Genomic DNA, 12,671 nt, shown 5'->3' with positions numbered 1-12,671 from the left:
ACATAGAGATTTAAAAAAGAAATATTCACCTTAATGAAATACAACTAAACGTCAACTCCAAACATAACAACACAAAGCCCAGTCACGTAAGTACACTAATTCCATATTAAAGCTAAAAGCCCCACCAAGTCATAAAAACACAAAGTTCAGTCACAAAATTATACTAATGCCACACTAAAGCTGAAAATCAACTCATAAACACAGCAACACGAAGTCTAGTTACCTAGGTGCTCTAAAGTGAAACCTAAGTGCGGTCACATAACTGTACTAAAATCAGAGCGCATAAGAAAGCACGCTTAGACTGCACCATCGCGACGCGTGCTCCTCGGGCCACTTTGTCGTTTTCTTTCCTTGTGACAGCTCGCGCTTTCAACTGGCGTGTTCGAGTGCGCTACCCGTGCACCGGCTCACTTTGCCCAGTAGTTTTCTTGTAGCACCCCACGCTACGCATAAATTGTGCGACCTTGTACGGAATTCATGATCGCCCAAGCAAATGAAGCTTTGACATCTCTTAGCCTAAGCACAAATGCCATCATCGTCTCGGGACAGTAGCTAGAAATAGCCATATGTACCTACGACTGTATACCACGTAGTCGCGTTTGACGTAACAGTCCGTGTTTCTTTCGCTTACGTTTGTCCACTATCTCTGTAGTGGCCAACACTCGCGATATCATAGGCTCGCGTCGGATGGCAAGCATAGACAACGTGCCATTGCTGTGATGCGATAATCTACAGCGTGGTTGTCGTCGTGCCCTTTTCGTCCCACACACGCATGCTCGCTACCCACCTGCATAACTACTCACTCTGCAGGAACACTTTAGTGCACCATACATCATGTTGCGGAACCCCCCAAAATACTGGATACCCAGGTACCCGCGAAATTCTTCGCATAAAATGGTTTCCCACAGAACATGGGTACTACGCCTTTTTTTACCAACGTGAGTATATTATGCTATGCCTTGAGGCCGCCCATACCGTATGAAGGGTTCTTCTACAAACATAATTCCCCATTTCAAGGTTGAGGACTGGGCGTGTTGGTATAGCATATTAGAGGCTTGATTGCGCAACATTTGGACGACACACACAGAAGAGAAACACACACCACAGAGCGCTCGCTACTTGCAACTGTCGTTTTATTCCCTTGCCAACGAAATAAATACTGGAAGATACTCGAGGGGGGGGGGGGGGCGTGACAACAAAAACAAAAAGATTTTAACAAACATGGCCATCCACCAATGCCAAGCCAGCTTTGTCATGGGATCATTTTTCACCTCGCAAAAAAAGCAACGACGATACAAAATTCCGCATTAGCGTGTAAGAAAATTTATTTCCTTTGCACTAAGCGAGACTGATGGCATGCTCACGCACATACTTCCCAAACGTGCAATCTCAGCGGTTTCGATTATTTCTCGCATCATTTGGCAGCCATCTTTGCTCACAATCTTGCATTTCTTAAAGAATGGCCGACATCCGCAATCTCTACAGTGTATCCCAAGGTGTCCGGCGGCTCCTTTTGAAACATTATAGTCATGCTCCTTTAATCTTTCATTCAAACATCGCCCAGTCTGTCTGACATAGTTTCTGCCACACTCAAGTAGAATAGGATATACCACTCCCTTAGTGCAGTCGACGAACTTTTTTCTGTGTTGTGTTTCACAGTCTCGCTTCTGTGTGGCACGGGGTTTTACCTTTGCATACAAGCTCAGCAATTTTTCCAGTGCGGAAAACATCACTTTTACATCGCACCTTTTACCAATTTTTTTTTTCTTAACTCGGTGCGCAATCGAATGGATCTACGGCATCACCAGTATTTTTACTCGTGTGCTTGGACCGCAAGGCTCCTTCCCAGATAATGGTGCCCTGGGTCCGATTTCTTTGAGAAAACATTGTGGCACAGATACTAATACATGGAACGGATAACCTGCCCCCATGAGCCTGCGCGTTTGCTCCCGAAAGCTGTCAGCAACGCTGTGATGGCACGATTTTTTCAATGCTTTCTGTAACATGACAGCTTTCGGCAGCAAACGCGCAGGTTCCCGGGGTCGGCCATTCTTTAAGAAATGCAAGATTGTGAGCAAAGATGGCTGTCAAATGATGCGAGAAATAATCGAAGCTGCTGAGATTGCACGTTTGGGAAGTAGGTGCGTGAGCATGCCATCAGTCTTCCTTAGTGCAAAGGAAATAGATTTCCTTGCGCGGTAATCTGGAATTTTGTATCGTCGTTCCTTTTTTGGGATGTGAAAAATGATCCCATGACAAAGCTGGCTTGGCATTGGTGGATGGCCATGTCTGTTAAAATCTGCTTGCTTATGTTGTTACCCCCCCCCCCCCCGACTATCTTCCAGTATTTATTCCATTGATAAGGGAATAAAACGATAGTTGCAAGTACCACTCGGTCGTGTGTGTTTCTCTTCTTTGTTTGTCGTGCAAATGTTGCGCAATGAAGCCTCTAAAAATCCCCATTTCAGGTACTCTAAACTGCGCTCTATGAAAAAGCCTCCTCATCGAAGGTTGAACTTTTCTCCACGATATTTGTTTAAAGCTCTGGTTTGATTTCTTACATCCGTGTTATCTATTACGACAAACGGCGCCGTGATCAGGTAGGCGTAGTCACGCCTTCTCCTTAGCCAGGATCCTCAGCTCAGCGAGAAGGCACAACACTTTTTCCACCGCCTTAAGCGCTTTGCGCATCGGAGTTCAGTCTTATGCCCAGGTGGGTATGCTCCCTTGGCAGCTCGACGCGCAACCACTTCGAAATTGCACTGCTTTGGCACCTGGTGAGTTGCGTGGCTGTTTGTTCCCTACAACGATGCTGGAAGCAGTGGGTTCTGTGCATTTCGAAGATAACGACAGCCACTACTGTAGAGGTTGAGGACAGGGTTGTCTGCATTGTGAGGGAGTTTTTCTTACAAATGATGCGGATTGTGCAGATAATGGGCTGCTGTCACAGTAAGCGCAGCACAAAGCTGCGGGAATCTTATAGTTTACAGATGCTGCAGATATCTCATCATTTGCTAGTAAAAGGGGCACAGCAACTTGTGGCTGACGGTTTCTTTGTTGTTGTTGTGTCGGTACGCGTGTCCTCAGCATTGATTGGGTTTATCAGCCACCGTAATGTAAGCATTGCCCAATAACTTTTCATCTTTGTGCTATTGTTGCGAACCAGATATAAAAAAGCCCCGCTAGTCGAAACCCTGAAAAACACTAAAACCCGCGACACAAGCATTCTAAATACAATAAAACTCCGCTGATTGCACAAAAGAATCAATACACGTTCAAGATATCTTTGGTTGCGTCTACGTAAAACGCAGCCCACAACCCAAACTGCACTGAACAGAAAAGTCTGTTTCTTTTGGTCAATAATGCAACATAAGTTAGTGATTCTCAATAATAACATGTGCGGAAATATATTGGTAAATAAAACGATGCGTCATTCAGCTAGTGATTGTCCGGGAAATAGGTAGTACTACCGGGTGGTGATTAACATTACATGAACATGTTTCGTTTCATTTTGGTATGGTCATGTGGCCTTATTGTGTATTTGTTTGCTACTGTGGCTGAGTGTCGGGTGGGTGCCATTTTTGTCCCTATAGGCCTTCATCGCGCCGACTTTGCGCGCAACGTGCTCAGCCCATGGGCAACTGAAGCAGTATTTATAATTTCTTCAGAGACCAGTCCGCACAGTAAGGACGGTTTTTGTCATCTCAGTGAACATCCAGTTGTTCAAGTCAGATTTATTGCGATAGCAATTATATGGACACTCCAGCCGCATTTATGCCGTCACCTTCGCCGTGACGTTACGTATTAGTGAAAGCGTGTGAGAGTGAGCCGGCGAACGCGGTTAATCTCTCGTGCGCGAGGGAGTAACGCGAACTGGATGCGTGCCCTCTCCTGTGGGGCACGAGGGAGTGAGGTGAGGCGAGCGAGAAGGGGCTCGCTTCTCCGGTGGCTGCTACGGTGCCTCGATGTCCTCCTCGCCTGCCACTCCGTACCGAGTGGAGGCAACCGCGGCGTCTACTACGGCGTTGGGTGCGCGAATAACGGACGCCATAGGGATGCGTTGCGGACGCTCGTGTGTCTAAAAAGCGATCTGCGACGTGGCCAAACTGCGCGCCTGCGCGGGCCTGATCTTCAAAGCGATCTGCAATGTTTCCAGAGTGCGCGTAGTGCCGGTAGCATTGTATGCACTGTGCTTTCGCCGCTTCGTACGCGTTGAAATTGCAGATGCACAGAGGTCAATTGGCTCGCGGCTATTGCAGAGGTGCCTAACTCTAGCGCTTTCACAGACAGTTTCCGCTGTCATCGAGCGGTGCGCGTCCATGTTTACCTGTGCGCGTGTAACGCCGTGCTGGTTAATTTAGTTGAAACACGTGGACGGGCTAGTTGGTTTGTATCTGTGATAGTATGTGTAAGCATGACTGAGAAAAAACATAAAAAGAAGCAGATACACAAAGACAGCGCTGTCTTCGTGTGTCTGTTTCCTTCTACGTCCTCGTTGAGACAAGTTAGCACATTCTATTATTGTTAATTTTGTTAGCAAGCGAATATTTACAAGTTTACACGGCCGATAAAGCTGCTATCCGTACTTCGTAAACCTATCTACTAATTTGCTATCGCAATCGGTGCTTCGCCTTTCCGGCGGAACTGCGAATTGTTTATTTCACTGCGCTGGGTGAAAGCGCGCTCAATTACATTTTACTTCCAAAGGCCATCGATAAGGTACATCTTTGTAACATGCAAACAACTAATTTTTGTAAGAAAATTCAGCTTTTGTACCACAAGGGAAGAAGCAAACAATACAGTGAAAGCTCGTTAATTCGAACTTCAATAATTCGAGCTTATGGATAATTCGAACTGTACGATTTGGTCCTGCCAAGCTCCACAGAAGTCTATGTATAAAAAAAGTCCGTTAATTCGAACGCGAGAAGGTTCCCTCACGGATAATTCGAACTACGCTCGCCTGGCACACGGCCAGAGAAACGCGCCTACTGCCTACACACAAGGCTGTATTGCCTCCGAAACGGAGAAAACGGCGAGAGAAGGCAAAATCGGAAAAAAATCCAACCGACGCGGGGTCAGCCAGAAGGCAGCGGCGGCTGCCGCCTCTCCGTTCTACGTAACCTCCGAGACTTCTTGCCCGTTGCGAATCTCGGAGGCTTTGCAAATCTTGTACAGCTACTAATGTTGTGCGGAGATGGCACGGCAAGCGCCAAAACACAGCGAATCAAGTACGTCGCAGCTGCGCTTGCAATCAAGAACCAACGAATCAGGATCTTCGCCACCTTCACATGTTCAGCGTCTTTGTCTCGGCAGTCTTCATCGGTTGTGCACCTCTGTTTTCAGCTTAGGAGGTATCGGCCGTCGCGATTGATTGTGATGGCGTTAAGCCTCGGATAAGTTCGTTTCGGTGGACATCGGTGGTGTGGCACAGTCGGACCCAGAGCTTCGACTTGAAGATGGCGTGTGCCCGCGGCACATGCCACCACTTTCTGAATCGCCAAATTTCTGACATGCCCTACTGCTTTCAAATCGCAGTGTACTGTTGCTCTCCTTCACTTTCGCTAGTTCGAACTTTCGTTAAATTGAACTGAAACGACTTCCCCTTGCGGTTCGAATTAACGAGCTTTTACTGTACATGAAAACCGCTAAAGCCGCTCACAAGCTAGAGAACAAATTTCGCCGCTAGGCAGAGAAAAATATGCTAAATTAAGTCGCACGACCTCTTAATTAGCAACGCTGGCTAGTGCGTGTGTTTACAAGTCCAGCTTCGAACTAGTAATATACCCAAGCTACAAGTGCATGTGGCATGTGCCGACTTTGTTCCAGGCATCAAGGATCCATCAAGTGTGAGCCCTGACGTTACTCTCGGCGAGCACGGCATGGACTCCCTCATGGCTGTCGAGGTGAAGCAGACACTGGAGAGAGACTTTGATCTTGTCCTGTCCATCCAAGAGATCCGTCAAGTAACCATCAACCACCTGCGTGGAATGGGTGATGCCAGCAGTGTCAGTAATGCCGGCTCAAGAAACACCAACACACCAACCAAGGAAAAAGGTATGAGGGGAACATTGAATGCAACCAAAGAGGCGGATGCATAAGCAGGAACCTTGAACTAAAACTTATATTGGATCCCCTCAAGAAAGGCTTCACAGTTGGAATATTGGTCTTACTATAGAATTACTTGTTTTGTGTCACTTTTAGGTGGATGATGATTTTTTTCATAATTCTCGCTCCACCGTACTGGTTTCCGCCGAACTTAGTTCCCATATTCATCGTACCTTTGCTTCCACATCTCGAATATTTCATCTTCAGTGAGCGATCTCCTAGCCTCTTTGTTTGCTAGGATGGAAGAGTATCCGTACGAATCCGCACGGGCACATTTGTTAGGAAGTGGGTTTTGGAGAACAAACATACCAAAACAGTTTTTTTTCCTTGGGACTCAATTGTACTCAGACTATCTGATATTCAACTCAAGAGGGCAAACTTGAGTTCACTTAGCAAAGTTTAAGCCAACCAGACTCGAACTCACTATCACTCACACAGATTCAAAAGCGAGTCCGAAAGAGAGTCATCATTCTCAACTTTAGGCCATACGCAACGCGCAGGGGCCATAATCAGGCCTACCTGTATAAATGTGCTTTGGCTCTCATCGATGTCAACTCCCTAACACGGGTTTCCTTTCAAGCGAGCACATACTTACGTCATCTCAAGCTCAGCAGATTCACAAGATTCCACACTCACGTGCGCTCCTTTGTCACTAGTACCCACAGTCGCATTCACTCACGCTCACTGAGAGTGATTGACGAATAAAGGGAAAATCAGACATCCACCCGTTCGCATATATGGGTGAATGCCTGATTTTCCCTTAATTCATTACTTCTCTCCACTATGCGGGTTTACGCAGAACTATTACGTCAAACACTTGAGAGTGACTGACCTTCGTGCTCACATCCCCTTACCCACTGGCACTCACTCCTTTTTTCTAGTCAGATCCACTCATACCTAACTTCACTTTCGCTGATATTCATGCCTGCGAAAACCCGCCGTGGTTGCTCAGTGGCTATGGTGTTGGGCTGCTGAGCACGAGGTCGCGGGATCGAATCCCGGCCACGGCGGCCGCATTTCGATGGGGGCGAAATGCGAAAACACCCGTGTACTTAGATTTAGGTGCACGTTAAAGAACCCCAGGTGGTCAAAATTTCCGGAGTCCTCCACTACGGCGTGCCTCATAATCAGAAAGTGGTTTTGGCACGTAAAACCTCAAATATTATATTATTATTATGCCTGCGAAAATATTGACACGTGTACTTATCTTTACCGGGCGACCACGTTTCGCCGCTTAACAACTGTAATCGCACAGCGAGGGATGCGCCTGAATGCATCCGATGTTTCTGGAAAGTTATCGATGCTTCTACCCGGCTGTCTGTTGTCGCCGAACCTTGTGTTATCTGATTTCATCGCGTAACGCGAATGGTGTGGAACTTTGTGGAAGGCATGCGGGTCCGAACGATTAGTCTGGAACATTCGACGAGTGCTCTTTAAAAGCCGACGCGCTTGACCCGCTGATCAGATTTTCGACCTTCGCCGACTGTGTTCGCCGCTGTCGTTGTGCTTTAAGTGAAGCCTGTTTTGTGGGCACAGGTTCGCCCAATAAAAGCTAGTTTTGTCTTTCACAGTACTGCTACTGTGTTCTTTCTTCACCGTCACTACCACGTGACATCTGGTGGAGGTGCTAGTGCGTTAATGTACCGAACGCCCCCGCAAGGCCGCGATCCAAGTCCGAAGCCCGAGGACAAAACCAACGTCGCCCAAGACGAGCGAGCTAGCCGCCGGCTGCAAGGACTGCCCCCAGAGCATGGACTCCTACCTGAGACGAGCAGGAAGATTGCCACCAAGTCCTCCCCAATGGCAGCCCCAGCATCCCCCGTCGTGCTGCAGCAGCCCAGGGAGCCCCCCACGTTCCGCGGTTCAACATTCGAGGACCCGGAAACCTGGCTCGAGACGTACGAGAGGGTCGCTGCATTTAACAGCTGGAACAGCGACGACAAACTGCGACATGTCTTCTTCGCATTGGAAGACGCTGCCAGGACGTGGTTCGAGAACAGAGAAGCCACGTTAACGACCTGGGACCTTTTCCAAAGCGCCTTCCTGAAGACATTCACAAGCGTCGTTCGCCGAGAACGAGCCCAAGCACTACTGGAAACCCGAGTGCAGCTGCCCAACGAGACCACGGCTATTTTTACAGAAGAAATGAGCCGCCTATTCCGCCACGCCGACCCTGAAATGTCCGAGGAAAAGAAAGTCCGGCTACTAATGCGTGATGTTAAGGAGGAACTTTTCGCCGGTATGGTACGAAACCCACCGAAGACTGTCGACGAGTTTCTTCGCGAGGCCACTAGCATCGAGAAGACACTCGAGATGCGAAACCGGCAATTCGACCGCCGCACCAACGCTACAAACTATGCCGGAGTTCAATCACTGGCCTCCGAAGACCTGCGCGAGGCTACCAGGGCAGTCGTACGAGAGGAGCTTCAGAAGATCTTCCCGTCGTCGCAGCCTCAAGTGGCCTCGATCGCTGACATCGTCAAAGATGAGGTTCAGAGGTCGCTTGGAGTTCCGGAGGTGCAACCTCAATTACCGCAACCCCAACCCGAAGCGATGACCTACGCCGCCGTCGTACGCCGTCAAGGCCCACCTCAGCGACCGCGCCAGGGCCCTGTAACGCCGCAATTCTGTCGACCACCGCCGCCGCCGCCAACAGCGCGCCCACCCGTCGCCCAGCGGAGCTACGCGAGGAAGACCGACGTTTGGCGCGCTCCTGACCACCGCCCACTCTGCTACCACTGCGGGGAAGCGGGTCACGTCTACCGCCGATGCCCATACCGCGACATGGGACTGAGAGGGTTCGCCGTCAACGCGCCGCGTCCAAAGCTTGGAGAGCGCCCACGCGACATCGCCGACTACCTCGCCGCTACTCAATGGAGCCCTAGACGACCGTCCCGTTCGCCGTCACCGGGCCGCTACCTGTCGCCGCAGCGCCGACCATACACCGGCCCAGCGCGGGGCCGCTCTGCGAGCCCATATCCGGAAAACTAAAAGCAGCAACCGATGGAGGTGCGGTTGCTGTTCGTCGAACTGACGAAGATCCTCCGCCGTCGACGAACATGACGAGGAAATCATCTCGACGACCTAATGACGACACGCCGCCGTCCCGAAGAAGTCGCGAAGCCAAGACTACACCGACGAAAGACGACTTGACGACGCAACGTTCCAGCTTCAGTCCAACACGACGCAGCCGTGATCCGACGCCAAGACCCAACTGCAACGCCAGACAAAGAACTACCGACCTCGACGTACTTCTAGACGGCCACGCAGTCACGGCCTTAGTCGACACAGGGGCCGATTACTCTGTAATGAGTGGACATATCGCCGCCAAGTTAAAGAAGGTTAAGACTGCATGGGAGGGTCCCCAAATTCGGACCGCTGGAGGGCACCTCATTACGCCGACTGGAATCTGCACGGCAAGAATTACCGTTCATGACCGTACTTACCCTGCCACCTTCGTTATCCTGCAACAGTGTTCGCGAGACGTCATTCTCGGCATGGACTTTCTGAATCAACACGGCGCAATCATTGACCTGAAGTCGAAGTCCATAACGCTGTCGGGAGATCAAGCGATACCACCGGAGAGCTCTAGTAGTCACCGTGCCTTAAGTGTGCTCGAAAGTCAAGTCAGCATCCCGCCTCGCTCCAGCATTGTCATTTCCGTAGGCACCAAAACGCCTGCCGACGTAGAAGGCGTCATCGAGGGTGACCAACGTCTACTGCTAGACCGTGAAATTTGCGTCGCAAGAGGGATCGCTCGACTGCATGGAGGGTAAACTGAATTGTTGCTGACAAACTTCAGCCAGGAGTTCAAGCACATCAACAAGGGCACGACGATCGCGTACATCGAAGAAATTGTGGAAACCAGTAAACCGTTTGTCCTCTCGGATTCCGCCGCATGTAGCCCGACGACCATGGTTCCTGAACCAGACTACGACATTAACCCAAGTCTTCCAGTGATTAAGCAACAGCAGCTCAGAAGTCTGCTCCGACGGTACAAAGGCTGCTTTTCGACGACATCGAGGATTCGACAAACACCAGTCGCCAAGCATCGCATAATCACCGAGGAGTACGCTCGACCACTCCGCCAGAGCCCTTACCGAGTTTCGCCGCGAGAACGCGAAGCTATAAGAGAACAAGTCGACGAAATGCTGCGCGACGACATCATCCAGCCGTCGAAAAGCCCGTGGGCATCCCCTGTTGTGCTGGTGAAGAAAAAGGACGGAACCCTACGTTTCTGCGTCGATTATCGTCGTCTGAACAAGATCACGAAGAAGGACGTATACCCCCTTCCACGGATAGACGACGCATTGGATCGGCTCTGCAACGCTAAGTACTTCTCCTCGATGGACCTCAAGTCTGGCTATTGGCAAATAGAAGTCGACGAAAGAGATCGCGAAAAGACCGCCTTCATCACCCCAGACGGCCTCTACGAGTTCAAGGTTATGCCATTTGGACTGTGCTCGGCGCCTGCAACGTTCCAGCGCGTGATGGACACGGTTTTAGCGGGATTGAAATGGCAGACCTGTCTCGTTTACTTGGATGACGTCGTTGTATTCGCCGGAAATTTCGACGACCACCTTAGGCGGCTTGCCACAGTACTAGAGGCCATCAAGTCGTCAGGGCTCACTCTGAAGCCAGAAAAATGCCGCTTCGCTTACGACGAGCTTCTGTTCCTAGGCCACGTCATCATTAAATCCGGAGTACGCCCCGACCCCCAGAAAACAGCTGCCATCGCAAAGTTCCCGCAGCCCACCGACAAGAGGGCAGTGCGTAGATTCCTTGGCATGTGTGCCTACTACAGGCGCTTTGTCAAGGACTTTTCACGCATCGCCGAGCCGTTGACACGTCTAACTAAATGTGATGTTGAGTTCAAGTGGGAAACGCCGCAGGCCGACGCATTTGAAGAACTCAAACGACGCATGCAGTCGCCGCCGGTACTTGCGCACTTCGACGAGTACGCCGATACAGAAATCCATACTGACGCCAGTAGCCTAGGCCTCGGTGCCGTTCTAGTCCAAAGGAAAAACGGAGTCGAAGAGGTGATCTCTTACGCTAGCCGGTCGCTGTCAAAAGCGGAAAGCAACTATTCTACGACCGAAAAGGAATGCCTCGCCATCGTTTGGGCCGCAGCTAAATTTCGCCCTTATCTTTATGGCAGGCCATTCAAAGTCGTCAGTGACCATCACGCGTTGTGTTGGCTAGCGAGTATAAAGGATCCTTCAGGACGACTGGCGCGGTGGAGCCTCAGACTACAAGAATACGACATCACTGTAACCTACAAGTCCGGACGAAAACACTCCGATGCCGATTGCCTATCACGCGCCCCCATTGACCCGCCGCCGCAAGATGACGAAGATGACGACGCCTTCCTTGGCATGATAAGCGCGGAAGACTTCGCTGAACAGCAACGGGCAGACCCGGAGCTAAAAGGCCTGGTGGAATATTTGCAAGGGCACACCGACGTTGTCCCCAGGGCATTTAAGCGCGGATTATCTTCATTCACGCTTCGAAACAATCTACTCGTGAAGAAGAACTTTTCCCCAGTCCGCGCAAACTACCTTCTTGTTGTCCCGTCAGGACTTCGTCCAGAAGTATTGCACGCCCTACATGACGATCCGACCGCTGGACACCTCGGTTTTTCCCGGACACTATCGAGGATACAAGAAAAGTATTATTGGCCGCGCCTGACCGCCGACGTCGCCCGTTATGTCAGAACATGCCGAGACTGTCAGCGACGCAAGACACCGCCGACAAGGCCAGCCGGATTACTACAGCCAATCGAGCCTCCTTGCCGACCATTCCAGCAGATCGGGATGGACTTGCTGGGACCCTTTCCGACGTCAACAACCGGAAATAAGTGGATCGTCGTGGCGACAGACTACCTAACCCGCTTCACTGAAACTAAAGCACTGCCGAAAGGTAGCGCAGCCGAAGTGGCGAAATTCTTTGTCGAAAACATCCTGCTTCGACATGGCGCCCCAGAAGTCCTCATCACCGACAGAGGAACGGCCTTTACAGCGGAGCTCACCCAAGCCATTCTGAAATACAGTCAGACAAGGCACAGGAGGACCACGGCCTACCACCCGCAGACCAATGGTCTTACGGAGCGGCTGAATAAGACCCTCGCCGACATGCTAGCGATGTACGTCGACGTCGAACACAAGACGTGGGATGCCGTCCTGCCATACGTAACATTCGCTTACAACACGGTGGTGCAAGAAAAAACACAGATCACGCCGTTTAAGCTGGTTTACGGCAGGAACCCGACGACGACGCTCGACGCCATGCTGCCCCACGTCACTGACGAAGAGAATGTTGACATCGCTAGCTATCTCCAGCGCGCCGAAGAAGCCCGACAGCTCGCCCACCTACGGATCAAGAACCAACAGAGGACCGACAGCCGACACTACAACCTCCGACGACGCTTTGTTGAGTATCAGCCCGGCGACCGTGTTTGGGTTTGGACACCGATACGCCGACGAGGACTCAGTGAGAAACTACTCCGACGCTATTTCGGACCCTACAAGGTCATCCGACGTATTGGCGCTCTGAACTATGAGGTC

At 50.6% G+C, this 12,671-nt stretch overlaps 1 protein-coding gene across 2 annotated transcripts in view; it reads left to right on the top strand.

Moving 5' to 3' along the window:
- Positions 1-12,671, top strand: part of LOC139055911 (fatty acid synthase-like) — a 237,530-nt gene that overhangs the window by 199,972 nt on the left and 24,887 nt on the right. For both annotated transcript variants that reach the window (XM_070533550.1, XM_070533549.1), the window contains exon 25: positions 5,827-6,054. In XM_070533550.1, coding sequence (XP_070389651.1) covers positions 5,827-6,054 — 228 coding nt within the window. The remainder of the gene's footprint in view (positions 1-5,826; positions 6,055-12,671) is intronic.

Source organism: Dermacentor albipictus, chromosome 2, assembly GCF_038994185.2.
Source record: "Dermacentor albipictus isolate Rhodes 1998 colony chromosome 2, USDA_Dalb.pri_finalv2, whole genome shotgun sequence".
Classification (NCBI taxonomy): Eukaryota; Metazoa; Arthropoda; class Arachnida; order Ixodida; family Ixodidae; genus Dermacentor; species Dermacentor albipictus.
The sequence above is the reverse complement of the archived record's forward strand: the minus strand, read 5'-3'. Positions and strand labels throughout refer to the sequence as shown.